Source organism: Mustela erminea, chromosome 12 (assembly GCF_009829155.1).
Source record: "Mustela erminea isolate mMusErm1 chromosome 12, mMusErm1.Pri, whole genome shotgun sequence".
NCBI lineage: Eukaryota > Metazoa > Chordata > Mammalia > Carnivora > Mustelidae > Mustela > Mustela erminea.
This window is the reverse complement of record NC_045625.1, coordinates 21,316,267-21,337,007: the sequence shown is the minus strand read 5'-3', so window position 1 is coordinate 21,337,007 and position 20,741 is coordinate 21,316,267. Positions and strand designations below refer to the sequence as shown.

The window sequence follows — 20,741 nt, the reverse complement described above, 5'->3', positions numbered from 1 at the left end:
TTGTCACAAAGAAGGAAAATTTTAGCTAGTTAACTATGAAAAGAAACAGAAAATAGAGGTCTACTTGGCAGAAGATTGCTCTACCTAGAAAACCCAAGCTAACTAAATGAAAACAAAAAAAGGAGTTCACTAGGTGTCTGATAAGAAAGAACTGTAAAATATCTGGTTTTCAGGCATACATAAAAAACCCCCAAATTAATGGAAAATTCATTCATAATGGTAACAAGTATACAAACATCAAGGAATCAACATAATAAAATGTACAGAGAGTATATGCAGGAAACCACAAAATTTTAATGAGAACCACTTAAAAAGTTGAATAAAAGGCAAGATAAACCATTTTCCTGGCTAGTAAGACTATGGTTTAAAAAAAAAAAGTGAAAAAACACAATGACATTTCAATTTCTCAAGAGATCTGTTTTGGAACTTGAAAAACTGATTTATTGAAAGTAAATCTAGAAGAATAAAAATGTGAGTCTAGGAAAAAATAACAAAAAAGAAGAGACTATTAATACATGTTATAATTACATATTAAATAGAACTGTATGATACAATAATAGACAAATCAATAGAACAAAATAGAAAATCCAGACACACTCTAATGTGGGCAAGGATTTAGCATATTTTCTAAGTGGCTTTTCCAATCAGTAGAGAGAGGAAAGACTATTCCATAAGTGATACTCAGATGACTGCCAAAACATTTGGAAAAAAATACTTTTAACCCTTACTTTTAAACATATACCAAAATCTTAAGGAAAACCTTAAAGAAAATATGAATAAATATTCATCTAATTTAAGGAAGAATTTTCTAAGTATAAAATCAATGAAAGAAACCTTAAAGGGAAACACTGATGGGATTGGTTAGTTTTAAAGATGTATGAAATATCTCTTTGACATACACAGATAAAATATAAGAATAGAAAAATACATAAAAGAATCACTTCACACATAAAAATATGCAAATGGCCAGTAAACATGAATGATTTTTTATGTTTTATTACTTAGAGACAGAGCATGTGTGCAAGGCACACAAGTGCAAGGAGGTGGGGAGGGCAGAGAGGGAGAGGGAGAGAATCTCTTACAGACTCCCTTACCCAGCATGGAGCCCCATTCAGGGCTTGGTCCCATGACCTTGAGATCATGAGCCATGCCAAAATCAAGAGTTAGATGCTCAACCAACTGAGCGACCCAAGCATCCCAAACATGAATAATTTTTAAAGTCTAAGTAAAAACAATTTTTGTCCATCACATTGGTTAAAATGTATTAATACAATATCAGTAGTAATATATCCAATGGCGATAAGGCTGGTATGAACAGGATATTCTCATATCATGCTTGTGGACGTATAGCTAAAAGAAACACTTATATCAAATAATTCCATTTCCATGAATTTACTCTATGGAAAGAAGTGGAAATGGAAGCATATATTTATGTCCATACTTGAAATTAAAAACAACATTAGTGTTCTCAAATTGGGAATGAATGATACATACATAAGATTTAAAACTGCAGTCACTAAAAGCCATCCTTTTGAAGACAAGTATATGGTGAGATGTTCCCAAGATAATGTTAACATTTAAAAATAATATAATGCAGATACAATATGATCCCAATAGCAAAATGACTTATGTTTAGATTATAGGCTTGAAAGTTTTTAATAAAGGGACATTCTACATATTTAGGATGTAGATATCTTAATAGATGTAGAAAACATTAATAAAATTCAGTTCTCATTCATGATCAAAAACTCTCAGTGAACTCGGAACAGAAAGAGCTTCCTCAACCCAATAAATTCTTCCAACATTTAACCACTGAAACTGACATAAACATTGTAAATGATTCACCACTGAAATGATATTTACATCATCTTTAATGATGAAATTTTAAAGTATTTCCTTTAGTGTCAAGAACAAGACGAGGATGACAACATCGCTGCTTCTATTAAACAATGTACTGTAGGTCCTAGTAAGCACAATAACACACACACACAAAAGATATAAATGTTGTGAAGGAAGAAACAGATGGTCAACAAAATCACTGTCTTAAAGAGGTATCTGTACTCTCACTGCAGAGTACTCACAACAGCCAAGGTGTGGAAACCATGTAAGTGTCTCTCCACAGATGAATGGATAAAAAAAAAGTGTTTTAAGGAAAATAGGTTTTATACACACAGACACAAGAAAATATTGTTCAGGGGCGCCTGGGTGGCTCAGTGGGTTGAGCCGCTGCCTTCAGCTCAGGTCATGATCCCGGAGTTCTGGGATCGAGTTCCGCATCGGGCTCTCTGCTCAGCAGGGAGCCTGCTTCCTCCTCTCTCTCTCTGCCTGCCTCTCTGCCTACATGTAATCTCTCTCTGCCAAATAAATAAATAAAATCTTTAAAAAAAAAAAAAAGAAAATATTGTTCAACCTTGAAAAAGAAGGAAATTCTGCCATTTGCAATATGGGTGAACATGGAGGACATTTTGCTAAGTGAAATAAACCAGGCAGAGAACAACAAATACTGCATGGTATTACTTGTAGGTGGAATCTTTATTTATTTTTTATTTTTATTATTTATTTATTTATTTGACAGGCATAGATCACAAGTGGGCAGAGAGGCAGGCACAGAGAGAGGTGGAAGCAGGCTCCCTGCTGAGCAGACAGCCTAATGCAGGACTTGATCCCAGGACCCTGGGATCATGACCTGAGCCAAAGGCAGAGGCTTAACCCACTGAGCCACTCAGGCACCCCTACACGGAATCTTTAAAAAAAAAAAAAAAAAAAAAAGTGGAACAAATGTAAACAGAGAGTAGAATGGTGGTTGCCAGGGACTGAGGCTGGGCTGTGGGGAATAGGGAGAGTCTGGTAAAACAGTACAAACTTCCAGTTATAAGGTAAGTAAAGTATGAGGATCTGATGTATAAAATGGTAATTACAGTTGATACTACATAACTGAAATTTGCTAAGAAAATAGAACTTAAGTGTTCTTACCAAAAAGAAAAAGAAAAAAAGAAGGTAAATATGTGAAGTGATGGATGTGTTAATTCAATGATGGAAATCTTTTACAATATATACATGTGTTAAGCCACCACATTGCACACCTTAAATACATTTTAAAAAAGGAAAAAATATGGGTAGTTGAAGTCAGAGGACTGCTACTTTTTATTATAAATTTTGAGTAACTATTTGAAACTGTCTGCATGTACAATTTTTTTCTAAATTAAAAATAAAGGGATGCCTGGGTGGTGCAGTCAGTTAAGCATCCAACTCATTTCAGCTCATTTCATGATCTCAGGGTGGTGGGATCGAGCCTTGTGATGGGTTCTGTGCTCAGCGCAGAGTTTGCTTAAGACTGTCTCTGCCCCTCTCTTCTCTCTCTCTGAAATAAATAAATAAATCTTTAAAAAATAATAAAAATTAAATTAAATAAAAAATAAAAAAATAAAGCTACATTTGCATTTGCTTATATATTTGTTGGACATCTGAATGGATATCCATAAAATAATTACATTTATTAATAAATATGTGAATGTTGTAGAAATATTAGTACATATCAACAAACCAATAAACAATAAAACATTTTATTAATTTATTTGAGAGACAGTAAGCAAAAGAGAGAGCATAAGCCCTGGGGGAGGAGCAGAGGGAGAAGAAGCAGAGTCCCCACTGAGCAGGGAGCCTGATATCGGGTTCAATCCCAGGACTACAAGATCATAACCTGAGCTAAAGGCAGACACTCAACCAACTGAGCCACCCAGATGCCCCACAATAAAAGAAAATTGCTTACTGTTTTTATGTCTTAAAGAAATATAGGTTTTTAAATTAAGTTATAATTTAGCAATTGACTAAATTTCTTTTAAGACAGAAAATTTACAGTATCAATTGAATTTCAAAACGTAATGCATTCCTTTGGATTTAGACACTGAGGCCAAAGTATCTATAAATCTGGCAGCAATCAATATAGCCGCAAAGAAAATAAATGAAATTGCAAATCTAAATTTATAGAATGATGTCTAATGACAGAGGACCCCCTCAGGCAATACAGGATACGGACAACTTATATGTATTTCAGAAACCCAAGTATATTTTCATTCGATGAATAGTAGTTAAGGAAGCTTCTGACTCTGGTTGATGATATTATAAAGTTTACCAATAACAGCTTGCAGTTTTCCACATTAATAATAGCTATGTTTGGATATCTTTTATTTTTTATAAACTATCTCATTACATGTACAAATATATGAGTTGATCCCCACAAACATTTTTATAAGAAATTAGAAGAATAAGTTTAAAAAATTAAGGAAGAAAATTGAAAACTATAAAATTTTTAGCTACTGTCTTCAAATTGTACCACATCTTAAAAGTAGATTTGGACTACAATCAAATCTTCCAAATCTTTAAGAGTGAATTTGGACTATGATCAAATCTTCATTTGGACTGTGATCAAATTCAGATTATTCCTAATATAACATGTTCTCAAGTTTAGTCTTTATTTTTTCTTAAAGATTTTATTTTTAGAGAGAAAAAGAGTGTGTGCATGAGTGAGCAGGGGGAGGGGCAGAGGGGGAGGAAGAGGGAGAGAAGCAGACTCTACACTGAATGCAGAGCCAGACCTGGGGCTCCATCTCAACCCTAAGATCATAACCTAATCTGAAATCGAGTCAGATGCTTAACCAGCTGAGCCCTCCAGGTACTGTTCAAGTTTATTCTTTAACGCAATCTCATTCTCATTTTAAACTGAGAGGGATCTAACTCTGCATCATCACACACCTATCTGCCAACACTAAAAATTTAAACACAATTTATGTATTTACATAAAAATAGACATTTAAGAACCAAATTATTATATATTCTACATCTATTAGATTATTGTAGCTCAAGCTATAGTAAATCTTAAACTTTATTTTAAAAGGGAACAGGCTATTGTACATACCAGAAAGTTAGTTCTCAGCAAGTTTTTATACAATTGGAAAGATTCAGCACCCTCTAGTAGGGATGAAAATTTGGAATACAGCTTGGATAAAATGTACTTTAATTATTAATTATGGTAAATTTGTAAAAATGAGGTGAATTTCCTGATCTAATACTACAATGACTCCATCTCTACTTTGAATTATGATTTCATATCAATCAGATGAGATTCAAAATCTTGAGCATATTTTGAAAATAAAATACAGCATCATTTAGTAATCTGCTGTTTTAATGTTATACCAAATTGCTCTGTCATCAGGTCTGGTTATGATAATATGGTGTGGGCACACTATGATCAAATCCCTGACACTATTTTGATGCCCAACACACATAAACCCCCCAAACAACCAAATTCACAAAAAAGGGACTAATTTGAAAGAGAAAGTATTTCCCTAATGTGGCAAAGCTTAGAATTATAATTTTGCAGATGGATACCTTTAATAAAATAGAAAATTAAAAATACAATAAAACAGAAAAACACAAAAATGAAAATCTGCATGTTATTAAGAAATGTTTTATAACAATAGAAATAATAAATGTTTACCTTCATTCTGTGTTTGAAGTGCTGGACATTTTCCTAAACCGCTGACAAGTGTAAAGACTTCGGTGTAGTCCTTACGGGTATATAAACTGGCTTCCTCTACATCAGTTTGGGAGTTTGGGTTTGAACTTGGAACAACTTCCTCAAACATACAGTCAATCTGAGTCACCATTCCTGTAATTGTTTTTCTATGACATAAAATTACTGATTTTATGTATGTCCTATTTTAAAACATCTTTATAAATAGTATATGTTCTTTGTAGAAAAATTACAAAATTCCAACAGATACAGAGAAAAGTTGCCCATAGCCCCAACAATCAAGAGATGAATTAAAAAATTATGTATTTTCTCAATTACTTTTGGATATTTTATTTATTTATTTATTTATTTATTTATTTGACAGAGAGAGATCACAGTAGACAGACAGGGAAGCAGGCTCCCTGCTCCAGGGAGCCCGATGCGGGACTCGATCCCAGGACCCTGAAATCATGACCTGAGCCGAAGGCAGCGGCTTAACCCACTGAGCCACCCAGGTGCCCCACTTTTGGATATTTTTAAACAAAAGTAGATTCATGTACATAGTATTATGAAACCTGCCTTTTCTGGCAAACAATAAAACATGAGCACATTTATATGTCAGTCAATGTACATTCACTTCATTTTTGATAAACAAGATCCCACTGCATTGGTAGGCCATAATTTACTGAAAGAGTTTCTTATTGTTGGCAATTTAAATTTGTTGCAATCATCTGCTATTATAATGCAAGTAATATCTTTGTGCACTTGCCTGTTTTCCAAAATATGTTTCCTAAAAATGGAAATGATCAAATTAAATGTATACAGATTTTTAGACTTTGCCATGCACTGCCAAGTTGCCCTTGTATTGGATGTTCAATGTTTGTTTTCCCACATCATTATCCAACCTTTTATATTCTGTTTTTCATCCTGGGAGGCGCATCTCCATGACTGAACTAAGCTCCCTTGCTCTCTGGCTTCTGGTTGGGTTCGGCCAATAGGACGCATTGTCAGGAGATCAAAGTTGGGAAGAGAGACAAGTTAAGATATTATTGTTCCCAAATGCTTCTCTCGGGCCACAGTTTAGAAGTGGCTGCATTCTACCAAGAGTTACATCTCTTGTCAGACAGGCCCTCTCCTACAGCTAGTTGTAGTTCTTACTGGGCTGATTACTGCTCAGTCCCCTTGTTCCTATAAGCTTAGAGTGTTAACAACTTCCTGCTGTTTGGGGGCACTTTTTTGGGGGGGCTCCCTTGACCTTGCCACCTTGCCATACCTTGCCTATTTCCTGATCCATCCAGGTATATCTGCCACTGTCTGCAATATTGGGAGATTTGGACTTTTATAAGAGAACTTTTTAATGAATTTTTCTGACAAATATATTATTGGCAATTTAACTATACATTCTAATATACCCCTTTCCCCCTGATATCCTAAAATATTTTAGTCTCAATAATTCCCTACCCAGACTGAGAGAACCAAAGTCAGTATCATTCCCTATGTAATTGGAGAAAAATGAATATGCCGTATCTCCGAATCATATATAGAAAAAAGTCTCTAAAGTTTCTCCCTGACTCTTTAAGAAAATACAAGACACAAGAAAAGATATTTCAACTTACCCAGGTCCATATTACTCATGAGACCACTGATTCCTATGGGAATCTTTATAGACTTCTAAACTTAGCATTTATACCACAATTATCTTTTTTTTGTTTTAAATGTTACTAATAGGGTCAGTACTTTGTAATATTCCTTGGTATTAGAGTTTTGAAAAAAAAAAACAGTCAATTCTCTTCCTCTAGATATAAAGTTTCTATGAAGAAAAGTAATTCCTGGATCTCTTCCTACTTCTGAGTCCAGTATTATCTATTCTTTGTTCACTGGTGTCACCTTTTCACCTAACCTGTAGTACAGATATTTCTCAGGATTCCAATCTGGATTGTGTTTGCTTTCTTTCCATATCATTCTATCTGGGTAAGTTCATCCACTCCAATTCACTAATTCTTTAACTTAAATGAAATATTTACTGAGTGTCCACAGCATGCTAATACCATTTTAGGCACTGAGAATGGAGTGATAGAGCAAAACAAAGTTCTTACCCCCATGAAGCTTACCTGTTAACAGAATGATAGACAAACAAATAGCATAATGTCAGGTGGCAAAAAACTGTTATGAATAAAATAAAATATTAAGACACCAAGTAACAGCCAGAGAGTTGGTAGGTCTATTTTGGAGAGCGGCCAGATGAGGAGCTGATAATTCCACAGCTACCTGAATAATGGTAGGAAGTGACCCATACAAAGGCCTGAAGTGGTGGAACAGGGTTGGTATAGTCTCAGAAAAGCACAAATGTTAGGGTTATTGGAAAAGAGTAAGGTTAGATAGGTAGGAAGGTACCAGATCATGTTGGGTATTACAGCACCTGGTAAGAACTTTGAGTTTTATTCAAAGGGGATAATGGGATACTGTCAGTAGGTTCTAACAGAGATAGTTCATGATCTGATTTGTGTCTTTAAAAAAAAGTTCCAGGAAAACTATTAGAAGAAAATAGAGGAGTAAATCCTCATGACTTTGGATTAGGCAAAGCTTTCTCAGATATGATGCCAAAAGCCCAAGTGACAAAAGAAAAAATAGATAAATTGGACTTCATCAAAACTTTTTAAAAACTGTGCTTCAAAGGATACTATTAAGAAAGTGGAAAGATAATCCACAGAAGAAAATATTTGTAAATCATGTGTCTGATAAGGGACTTGTACCTAGACTGTGTAGCGAAACTCTTAAAATTCAATTTTAAAAAGACACAAAAAACAACTGAAAAATGGGCTAAGAATTTAAATAAACATTTTCTTGAAGAAGATAAACTAAAGGCCAATAATTACATAAAAAGATGCTAAATATCATTAGCCATGAGGGAAATACAAATCAAAATTACAATGACATACAATAAGCCATTCATGAATTCTGTGAGTCTATCTAGCAAACTGATCAAATCCAAGGATGAAGTTGCTGGAACCTCCAATTTATCCCTATGGGTCAGAAGTACAGGTTATAACCTGGACTTGCAAGTGGAGTCTGAAGTGGCGGGGAAAGGGAGGCAGGCTTGTACCACTGAGCCCTCGACAGGTGGTATCTGACATTATCTCTGGGTAAAATTGAGTTGAATTGTAGGATACCCAGCTGGTATCAGAGCACTGCTTGTTGGTTTGGGGAAACTACACCCTCTCCCTATGTTGGAATTGGTGTATGGTTTTACTTTGATTCCATTTTTATGAAATGTCCAGTATAGGCAAGTCTAGAGAGGCAGAATGTAGACCAGTAGTCACCTATCCAGAGGAGGAGGAAAGATGGGGAATGAATCCTAATAAGTTTCAGATTTCTTTTTGAAATGAAAATGCACCAAAATTGATTGTGGTGATAACTGCACAACTCTGTGAATATACTAAAAACCAATGAATTGGAAAAACCACTGAATTTTATTTTTTTTTTTTATTTATTTTTTATTTATTTGACAGAGAGAAATCACAAGTAGATGGAGAGGCAGGCAGAGAGAGAGAGAGAAGGAAGCAGGCTCCCTGCTGAGCAGAGAGCCCGATGCGGGACTCGATCCCAGGACCCTGAGATCATGACCTGAGCCGAAGGCAGCGGCTTAACCCACTGAGCCACCCAGGCGCCCCAAAAACCACTGAATTTTAAACGGGTGAATTATACAGATATGAATCATATTTCAATAAAGCTTTAATATAAACCTAACCAAACCAAAGAGTATAGGGTTTGAAGTTGAATAGACTAGGGTTTGAACATTTGAATAGTTCCAACTATTGACTGTGGGCAAGTTATTTAATCTGAGTCACAGTTTCTCATATCTAATATTTAGATAGTAACACCCACCTCACATAATAATTATGGTATACAGGAAGTAAATATTATGTGCATTGCCCTGTGTTCAATTGCATTCATGTGAATACAGAAAGCCACAGAGGACTAGGGGATATAGTTATACATTCTTCCTCTTAACTTTACTTGGCCATTGCTCTCTCCTGGAAGCTAGAAGTTTATTGCATGGTTCTTCCTGATGTTTTTGCATTTTGCCCTTGTCACCGTGGTTTGAGAGCCTCAACACCTTCTTTACTCTGTCCCTTGGGCTAAAAAAAAAAGTGCTATATTTACTGTAATATGTATGTATTTATTAGGAGCTTAATATGTCTTTTAAACTATACTTTTTTCTGGTAGTTTTGTAAAAATTAAAATAGTTATTATTTTTGTTAGTGCTCTGTTGCAAGTTGCAGCTTTGATGACAGAAGCCAATTTTCTTGTATGTCCTGTTATTTTTAGCGTGTAATTTCACAGAACATAAGATTTCTTAGGAATACACAGTGGAAAATGCCCAAATATGTTAAAATACAGTACACCACAAGTTAGTAAAATAATTGAGGCCTTAGAATCAATATTAAGAAGTAACAAAAATAGAAACAAGGAACAAAGAGAGAGGAGAAAAAGAGGAAAAGCAAGATTTAAAGAAACTCTAGTAGTGCTAATGATCAGCATGTTTATTTCTAAAATCCATAGGTAACAAAACTGCAGTAGCAGAATTATTTAAAATTAAATTTAAGATGGGAAGTATCTATACTTTCTGCTCAATTCTTCTGTGAACAAAAACTTCCCTAATAATAAAGTCTGTTAAAAATTAAATCTTACTGGGGCACCTGGATGGCTCAGTGGGCTAAAGCCTCTGCCTTTGGCTCAGGTCATGATCTCAGGGTCCTGGGATCGAGCCCCGCATTGGGCTCTCTGCTCCGCAGGGAGTCTGCTTCCTCCTCTCTGCCTGCCTCTCTGCCTACTTGTGATTTCTGTCCATCAAATAAATAAATAAAATCTTTAAAAAAATTAAATCTTACTGTATGAGACAAAATTGAAATTAATGGCTTACACACATAAAAAGTGGAGTTTAGAAGTTCATGGCTAGTAAAACAGTTTGCAATGTGTTAGAGACTAATGCTCCTTTTGTTCTACTCTTTCACTCCTACGTTTAGTTCTTGCCAATACAGCCGAAGTTGGTTGCTGGAATCAGTCATTACATATCTATTCCAGCACTGGGAAGGAGAAAAGTGAAGGAGAAAAACATGCTGCTTCCTTTTTGTTTTTACATATTTTATTTATTTATTTGACAGAGAGAAAGATTACAAGTAGGCAGAGAGGAGGAAGCAGGCTCCCCGCTGAGCAGAGAGACTGATGTGGGGCATGATTCCAGGACCTTGGGATTGTGACCCGAGCTGAAGGCAAAGGCTTTAACCCACTGAGCCACCCGGTGCCCCCATGCTGCTTCCTTTTAAGGACATTCCCCCAAAATTGCATAAACCTCTTTTGCTTAATATTCTATTGGGAAGAAATTAGTCACATGGCCATGTGTAGTTACAGAGAGGCTGAGAAATGTAAATGTGATTCTAGGTGATGGCACAGGTCCACCTTCTTTGCCATGGACTCCATGTTGGTACCGCAAAATGAAAGGAAGGTGAGATAAGATAGGGCATCCATTCTTTCAGCGCCTCCCATTTCTCCCATACATGAATCTTGGTTGAGTCAAAGTAGCTAGATAACTGCTTTCACTGCGGATTTATTGTGTATTCTTGCTCTATGCCTTCAGACTTGCTGTTTCCTTTGCCCGAAAACCCTTTTCTCAACGTTAGTTTCTCTTTTAATGTCCAGCTCAAGCTCAATTCCTACTTCTTTGTAAAGCTGATCTCTCCTGCTTGTAAATGCACAGCCTACCATCTAACTCATGAAGTGAAGAGATCTTAGAGATCATCTTGTTTCTTGTTACTTTAAGTAGGTTCTTGGGCCAGCAGTACCATCATACCGAAGAGCACATTAGAAGGGCAGAACTGGGATGCCTGGTTGGCTCAGTCAGTTAGGCATCCAACTCTTGATCTCAGCTCAGGTCTTGATCTTAGGATCATGAGTTCAAGCCCTGTGTTGGTTTCTAGCATGCTGGGCATGGACTCTACTTTAAAAAAAAAAAAAAAAGTGCAGAATGACAGGCCCCAACACAGACCTACTGAATCGAGATCTCCATTTTTAGTAAGATCATCAGGTGATTCATATGCACATTAAAGTTTGAGAAGCACTGATCCAGTGTCATTATACTGATAGAGAGTGAGGGTCAGAGAGAGAAGATGACTTGTCAAGTAGGTAGTACTTGACTTTTCAAATCAAGACTTGAAATCCACATTTTTTTTTAAACTCATGGAGCAGAGCTCTTTTCACTACACCCTCCTGCTTCCTCATTGCTCAGTTTAGTCATGCAATAGGCACTTTGTATCGGCCTTATGCCTGTGATAGAATTTCTGATGGTCATCTTGTATTATGATTTAATTTTTACATGGTTGTTTTTTTTGATGTCTATATATTATCTTCCTAACTTGACTTTTAAATTCTTAGATGATGGAGATGGTATATTGGGTTTCTTTGAATTTGGAGTCTGGGACACATTTAAATTGGTTATTTGTTTCTTTCCAGCAATTTCCAATAATTAAGGAAAACTTAAATTACCAAACCCTGAAAATGTGAAAAACTAAATCCTTCCTGGGTCTGATCAGCACCCTTTACACAAAGTGAAGCAACAGAGTAAATTATTTACCTTTGCACTGAAATCTCTAATTTTTGTCTATATTAACAATGTTGGGTTAGATGTCCTTCCTTGTATTATGTATGCTCTGTCTTCCTATCTCTGTCATTATATTTTCTATATTGTATTGTAATTATTTATTTATAAATCTCTATTCCCTATTTTCTTGTGTTCTTTGAGTAGAGACTGTATCTTATTCAGTTGCGTATTCTGTATCCAGCACACAGGATTGTATATAATAAATATTTGATGAATGACTGAACTAATAATAAATAATGTTTTGACCATGTTAGAAAATAGCCTTAAATCTGCATTTATACTACAATAAAAAAGACCAATTTTAATACAAAGTGTCCTATAGACACATTCTATAAGAAGTTTACTTATTGATTAAAAGTATAGTAATATATTTGCTTTCTTTCTGTGTGCATTTTATAGCACAAACGCATAGAGAACGGTTAATATGTGATAACTGAAGCCAAAATAAAAAGGGTATAAATCACCTGTATTAACCTCTCTTTTGTGACTCCGATTAGGGCTTTTTCTTCAGATAAAAGAATAAAATTGGTAAGGATACAAAAGAAAGGATATTCTCTCTGCTGGTGTCTGGAGAACTTACTGTTTCTGTCCTAGACGTAAAGGGGAAATTGAGGTTAAGGATACATACTTCTCTAGAAAATCCTCCACAAAAAGACTTGCTTTCCATTGATCCAAGACTGAAATATCATCTGTCATTCCCCACACCGAAACAGCTGAAACTAAAAAGGAGAATGGTTAACATTAACTTATGGAATTTTCTTTTTCACTTAATACAAAGAAGCCAAACATGAACCTTTTACATTATGATGTTATCTTTATTTGTTCACAAATGTAATTTTTCCCCAAATTTTACCAGATTCCAAATATTTAAATAATCTTCCTCATTATTACAATTCACCCCCACAAAACCGCTCAACTATAGTCAGAATAACATCACCTGAACATACTATCCTCATTTTTACATCCTCTCTTTTGCTAATACAGCACTACCATCCTAGATAGTCCTGTTCAACAGCTCATATTACTCCTCATAAAGTTTTATTATTTTTATTATTTATTATATATATTATTATATATTATATATAACACACATATATAATATTTATTATATATTATTTATTATATTTCAGCTTGTTCTGATATATTCTCCTTGAAGGGCCAAAGTTGTCAGTAGCACTCATTCTGGTACATGACCATACACAGCCATATTTTAAAATTTTAGGTATCTATGACTTGTCTCTCAAATTAGACCCTTGGTACCTTAAGAGAGAGATCATGTCAAATACTAATCTCAGAAAAAGCAACTGAGTGAAGTTAAGAGTCAAAGCACCTGTATTCTACTACCAATGTTACATCTTAACTAGTTTTGTTATCCTGAACAAATCACCTAACATCCGAATCTGTGTGTCATTGAAAAAAATACAAAAGTTTAGTGGTAACAAGTACAGGTTCTGGAATCGCCCTGACTAGATTTTAATACTTGTATTGCTACTTATTAAGGGTATGAGCTTGCGTAAACCTCTTAACCCCTTTGTACCTGTATTCCTTATCTACAAATTAGGAATAATAATAATGGCCTTTTCCTAGTGTTGTGAAGATAAAATGTGATCAGACATATAAATTGTTTAGACAGTGCCTTACATATTGTAAACAAATTTTGGCTATTAATGGGGATGCCTGGGTGGCTCAGTCCATTAAGCGTCTGCCCTCAGCTCTGGTCATGATCCCAGGGTCCTGGAATCGAATCCCACATTGGGCTCCTTGCTCAGCAGGGAGCTGCTTCTCCCTCTGCCTGCCATTCTCCCTGCTTGTTCTCTCTCTCTCTCTCTCTCAATCTGGAAAATAAATAAATAAAATCTTAAAAAAAATTTTGGCTACTAGTGTTATTATTGTTTTTAAAAAGAGAAAAAGAAATAGGAAAAATGATAAATTCATTTTTCCTTCTGTACATTTATTTATTTTTCCTTCTGTACTTTTAGATAAGCAGATTAATAAAAGCTATTCTTTAACTTACTTCCAACCTGATTAAGATTCATTCCATTTTTATAATATTCATTGTAAAATGAATATTCCTCCTCCCTCATGTCCTTACTATCCTTACTACCTTTCTTACACAGTTCAGTTTCCATAGCCAGTCCCATAACCACTATCTTATAAAGATCCTTAATTTCTTTGCCTCTCTTTCCCTTGTACTAACTTAGGAAAACCTCTACTCTCTACCTTATGTACATACACTAGAACAGCTGAAAATTATTGGAAAAAGATCATCCAGTCATGCTGAATGAACTCATTTCTGATTATGACCATAAATTTCAAATGGGCATCCAATATTGACAGATGATAATAGTACATCCTCCTAACCAAACCAGCTTTTTCATTCTTCTTCTTTTTTTTTTTTTAAGATTTACTTATTTATTTTATTTTAGAGAGAGGGAGAAAATGAACATGTGGACAGGGAAAAGGGCAGAGGGAGAAGGAAAGAATATCAAGTAGACTCCTTGCTGAGTGTAGGGCTCAATCCCAGGACCCTGAAATCATGACCTGAGCTGACTGCAGATGCTTAAGGGACTGAGCTTCTCACTTGTGTTCTTATCTGGTTCTGCCTTTTCACTGCTGGAGTGTTTTAGGATTTTGTCCTACGATCTCTGCTTTATATATATTCATGCTCTCAGTGACTGCATCCACTTCCGTAAGTTTATGTGCAATCCATATATGATTACTTCAATTTGAAACTCCAGCAGTGCTCAAGATTTATATAATAAATTACCTCCTTGATGTCTTCATTGAGATGCCTAAATAGGCATTTTAACCTGGCCAAGGCAGAGCAGTTGACTCAAGCCACCAACTGGCTTTCCCGTGAGCCTTTCCTTATCTTAGGAAAGGGCACTGCCATCCACCCAGTTACTCAGGTCAAAAACCTAGAAGAAATTTTTTATTGTTCTGCTTTTTCTTTAACCCTCACACTGTTGGCTGGACCTCTCATATAATCTCAATTCAACCACTCCTCACACATCCATTAATATAAGCCTAGTCCAAGTCACTATCATCATTTATGTAGAGTATACATTCACTTAGCAGTCTAGATTCTGAACCAATATGATAGCTTTCTGATTGATTTTATCTCTACTCTTCCCAATCCCTACCCCTTCCATACTCCAGCCAACTAGAATGATTTTTCTAAAGAATATATCAGATTGTCACACCTCTTTTAAAAACTGTCCAATGATTTGCCACATTAGCCATAATATAAACAAGCAAATAAACTCCGTATTATGGCCTATAATGCCTTATATCTTTCATAAGTTGCCTACTTCTTAAATATCCCCCTGTCATTAACCTGTCATGGTGGCCTAATTATCTGGTCCTAAAACTCATCAAGTTTACTCCAGAGTCAGAAACTGCATTTTCTTGAAAGCTTTCTCCTCCACTATCTTATTGTTGTTGCCTTCTCATCATTCAGATCATGCCAACTCATATGTCCAGCTCCTTCCCTAAGCATCTTAGGAAATAGTGCTCCCTACTAAATCTTTTATCACATTACCCTATTGTGTCTTCTCTACACATTTATTAATACCAGACATTAGCTTATACATTTAATGGTTTTTTTTGCAGCAGTCTTTTTACCAGTCTGAAAACCCATGGAGGGAAGGAACTACTTCTGTCTTATTAGTACCATCCTTAGCACCTATAACAGTACCTGGTACATAATACATGCTAAAGAAATGTTAACTGACTTGACTCCTCTATGGAAGCTACCTCTTTCTTTCTTTCTATCTTTCTTTCTCTTTGAAGCTATCTCTTTCTTAAAACCACAACATGATAAGAACAAAAGATAATATTTTGTACATATACATTTAAACATAATTTTATATGCAGTATATCATAACATTTTAAAGTAGCCCTCCTACAGTTGAGCAAGATCTTATTACAATACAACAAATGTTTACAGTGCTAGAATATTTTAAGACTTCATCATCTACATATCTTTTATTTGTTCTATTCATATCTAGTATAAGCTTCCCAATTCCCTACTTTGTCAACTAAATTCTGTCATAAAAATATTAATTTTTAATATTCTTGGAGTTCTTTTTTGTTTTTAAGATTTTATTTATTTATTTGGAGAGAGAGAGCGCAAGCGCACACACAAGAAGGGGAAGCTCAGAGGGAGAAAAGCAGACTCCCTGCTGAGCAAGGAGCCCAATGCAGGGCTCAGTCCTGGGACTCTGGGATCATGACCAGAGACGAGCCAAAGGCAGAAGCTTAAACTGACTGAGCTACCCAGGCACCTCTTGGAGTTCTGATATGAATAAATGCAATGCAGTTTTACTAATTTAAAAAAGCACATTTTCTTAATTTACTATGCTAAACTCTCACATCACTTTTAAAATAGATTTTTGAGAAACAAAAGTAAAACATACCTCTCATCCATGGCCTCCTAAACTTATTATCAATAACTCCTGCATAATAATTTCCATCTTGATATAAACATGAAGGGACTCGAAGCAATAAAGCATCTCTGCAAAACTTCTTTCTAACTATATTCTATGTAAGAAAGTAAGATTATAAAATCTTTAAAAATATTAATCAGATGCAATTAACAGTATTCAAAATAATAAAATTCATTATTCTTTTAAATTCATATCATTTTTATTTAAAGGTAATACTTACTCATTATACAACATAAAATAACACAGAACACATAACTGAGAAAGTCAAGGTCTTTAGTAATTTAAGTAAGAGTTTGGCATATTTTCCAGAGACTTCCTTTTCTAGGCTAGGCTAAATATGTGTGTGTGTTTATGTTTGACACAAATGAGATCACATCATTTATACAGTATGCCATTTGGCAATGTGTTTTTTTCACTTAACAGTATAATATGGCTGTCTTAATTTTGTTTCTATGTTGTACTAGCGACAACCAGCAAATAAATTTCTGACTTGAAAAAAAATCAACAAATAAAACTATTTCTTTAACCTCATCGTCTTTGGTGTGCCTCTGAAAAATGTCCCACTATTCTTCTCAGATTATCAAAATCCTATTTATCAAAAAAAATCCTATTTATCGGGGAACCTGGGTGGCTCAGTGGGTTAAAGCCTCTGCCATAGGCTCAGGTCATGGTCCTAGGGTCTGGGATTGAGCCTCACATCGTTCTGCTCAGCAGGGAGCCTGCTTCCTCCTCTCTCTCTCTCTCTGCCTGCTTCTCTGCCTACCTGTGATCTCTCTCTGTCAAATAAATAAATAAAATCTTTAAAAAAAAAAAAAAAAAAAGAATATTGATACAAAAGCAGCCTAAATATGCCAAGTTTCCATTTTTTTTCTGCTGACAGCTTCAATTCACAATACACTGCCAATAATTTCCTTCCAAAAGTGGCATTTTTAAGGTATACTGGAAGTGGGAAGAAATTTTAAATAAATCCCAAAGTAATTAGATTAAGGATTAATCTAAGGACTACTGCAAAATTATCATAATCATGTAGTGAATGCAGATAGTACTTTTCATATCATAATTCTTAGTAGTTAGTGATTCAGTAACACGCTACCTCATATAAATAGTCTATTGCACAATATTTGAATGTTGAAAACATGTCTTCTTTCTTTGAAAGTGGTACAAATTTCAGTATCTGGAAATACAAAAATCAAAATTAAATGTTAGTAAAATAGCAAAACAAGGAGAAGGAAACCATTCTTAATCACAAAACTTTGGTTCATTCATTTTTAAGAAGGCACTGAGTGATTAAAAAAAAGCTAACTATAAAAATAATAGTTCTTACTATGATTTAAATCTAATATCAAAATAATGTATGTTGATATAAAATCATTCATCTAATTTTCATATATGTTCATATATTATTTAATCCACACAACTTCTGGCTGGTGGATTAAAGCATATATATTCTGTGATCATTTTGTTGCAAAAGAGGCAGGAATTTGAAAGAATTGTACAGTGGTTTTCTCAGGACAACCGTATTTCTTAAGTGGTCTTGAAATAGAATAACCACAAGTAAAACTGTGCTGAAGCAGGGGAGAAGAATCTGGGAAATTGCAGTCTTTTAAAAAATAAAAAGCCCAGGGGGGGTGCCTGACTGGCTCAGTTGGAAGAACATGTGACTCTTGTTCTTGGGGTCATGAGTTCAAGCCCCTGCTGGGAGTAGAGTTTACTTAAAAAAAAAAAAAATTTTTTTTAAATTAAAAGGCTGAAGTTAGAATTCCCTAATAGCCCATTTGGAATAAAGCCACTAAGACACAGTATTCCTATGTCAATGGGTACATTATTATTGGTAAATAAACAAATTCATCCAATGAAGCGGTAGGTAAATTTTAGAATGCTGAGAATCCAAGATGGTTCTCATTTATGTGAGAACCAGAGCAATTACAGCTTATAAGAGTCACTCTAGAATAGAATCAGTGTATCAGGTAGTTCTTAGCATTTTGATCAATTACTTAAAATGTTTTGGGTAATTTAGATGTAAGCCAGAAGTCTTCATATAGTAGTTTGTCAGTAAGTTTTAAGTAGGTGAAATAAACATTTTAATCTGAATGGCTTTGCCTTAGTTTCATTATTATTTTAAATTTGTTTGAAGTTTACCTGTTTCTTTATCTAGGGTGAAGGTACAGTACCAGAAGACCTTAAGAGTTCATCTACATTAATTAGCTATCGATCTATTCTTATTTTCAGTCATCATCGAGAGAACATTCTTAACTACTCAATTACTGTATTAAAAAAACTAAGAGCAAACTGGTTATGGAATATAATTACTTTATCTGATTAATGAATCAGAAGATATTGTGGATATTACAATAAGCTTTCCAATTAAAACAAACCCAATAAGCTATCTGAATTATTTTTAATATACCTGAAATATTTTTAGTATTATTAGGTTCTGTAGTATCAACAGATGTTTTATCAACAGATGTGGGGAGTATATAGCATGGGTGCCCTCTTCCACTCTTAATTAAACAATGTCAACATAACATTTTCTTACTGGTGATTGCTTCTCTGGAAATATTTTCCAATCACTGTACTTCCATACCTTTTCCATACAGTGTTCACTGATCTTTGAGGCAAATATTAATTTAGAATTTCCATTTCTTGATATTGTGCTTTCAAAAAAACATTATCTGATGTGCTTCATTCTAGAAGTCATTTCAAAAAGTTTAAAACAACCAAGTTACTTAGTTAATCCATTCAGTCACTCTCAGCGTTCATCTTAAATTTTCCTTTCTTGTGAAGCCTGTATTTCTACTAGCTTCAGATTCATCACTCTCATCAACTATCTTAAACAATAATTACTGCTGTATTGAAATTAATCATCTAAATTCATGCTGAACCTACAGTACTTAAATAAGATACTATATATCATATATACTCATAGAATTCCTCTCACCTGTCAACTTTACTTCATTGCATTACAGGTATTTGACTCCATCTTAAAATAGTGGATGGACAGGAAGAGAGATCAATTGGCCTTATTTCTAAAGTCAAAGGGAGAAAACAAGCAACATCATGGCTAAAGAGAAGTTATTTTTAAAATAGTCAAACACTTGGGGCACCTGGGTGGCTCAGTGGTTTAAGCCTCTGCCTTCGGCTCAGGCCATGATCTCAGGGTCCTGGGATGGAGCCCCACATCGGGCTTTCTGCTCAGCCCCTCTCTCTGCCTGCCTCTCTGCCTGCTTGTGATCTCTCTGTCAAATAAATAAATAAAATCTTTAAAATAAAATAAAATAGTAAAACAATCAATCAGGAATTGCAATTCCTGAAATATTTTTCCTTACCTGTTTCTAAAGATTTTATTTCTCTTGTGCTACCTCCTGACTGGGGCCGAAATGGAAATGCCTATCAATAATTAGGGTAGGCTCTTAGGCAAAAGACCAGAGAAGGAAGGCAGAAGATTTTTTTCCACCGAGTTTTACTGAAGTATCATTGAGATAAAAGTTTTACATATTTCAAGTGTAGGTATATATAATGGAAGATTATTTCCAAGATTATTTAAGACATATACGAGTGAATATGAATTGTAGGGCTGGCTTTCTGTCTCCTCCCACAGGGCTAAGGCATATGGAGATTTCTTCCTTTCCTCACTCCTGGACCTAAAAACCACACTTTAGCCATGTAATATCCCAGAGGAGGCAAGGTTCACACATTTTCTCGTATTTTTTAAATCTGTACAACTTCTTGTTAGTGGGTTGATATACCACTGGCTTTTCTGTGCCCTTCACCTCTATTCCCGCCACATTAGGTTACGTGGGCCCTGGCTCTGGGGTCTTGTCCTCACAGAGCCACATCAATCGTGCCTCACAAAGATATTTTCCAGAAATTGTGGAGCCGCCATACCCTAACCCCGTCCTGACCTTTTCTTCTCCTCTGCTCAAGAACACCTTCCCTCTCTCCTCTCTTCACCCTCTCAGGGTTGCTACTGAAGGGAATATCGCCACCGAGCCGTCTCTGCCTAGGAAAATTCCCGCCTACTGAGCATGTGACCTCCGGCCCTGGGCTCAGCGCAGGCATTGGCCAGCCTGGCCAGGCCCCGCCCCTCGGGCTCCCAGCACTTCCGCCTGCGGTTGCCCAGTGC

General features: G+C 35.3%; 1 protein-coding gene across 9 annotated transcripts in view; it reads right to left on the bottom strand.

The window, feature by feature from the left end:
• SHOC1 (shortage in chiasmata 1) overlaps positions 1 to 20,607 on the bottom strand; it is a 75,086-nt gene extending 54,479 nt beyond the window's left edge. For 4 of the 9 annotated variants that reach the window (XM_032306572.1, XM_032306575.1, XM_032306578.1 and 1 more), the window contains exons 1-5: positions 19,203 to 19,266; positions 17,712 to 17,792; positions 16,589 to 16,712; positions 12,799 to 12,889; positions 5,498 to 5,682 (exon numbers count right to left, since the gene is read on the bottom strand). In XM_032306572.1, coding sequence (XP_032162463.1) covers positions 5,498 to 5,682; positions 12,799 to 12,889; positions 16,589 to 16,712; positions 17,712 to 17,792; positions 19,203 to 19,211 — 490 coding nt within the window. In that variant the 5' untranslated portion in view covers positions 19,212 to 19,266. Of the gene's footprint in view, positions 1 to 5,497; positions 5,683 to 12,798; positions 12,890 to 16,588; positions 16,713 to 17,711; positions 17,793 to 19,202; positions 19,267 to 19,556; positions 19,645 to 20,520 lie in introns of those variants that run through there. The other 5 variants (XM_032306574.1, XM_032306576.1, XM_032306580.1 and 2 more) reach the window with 5 other exon arrangements.
• Between the last annotated feature and the right edge of the window lie 134 nt (positions 20,608 to 20,741).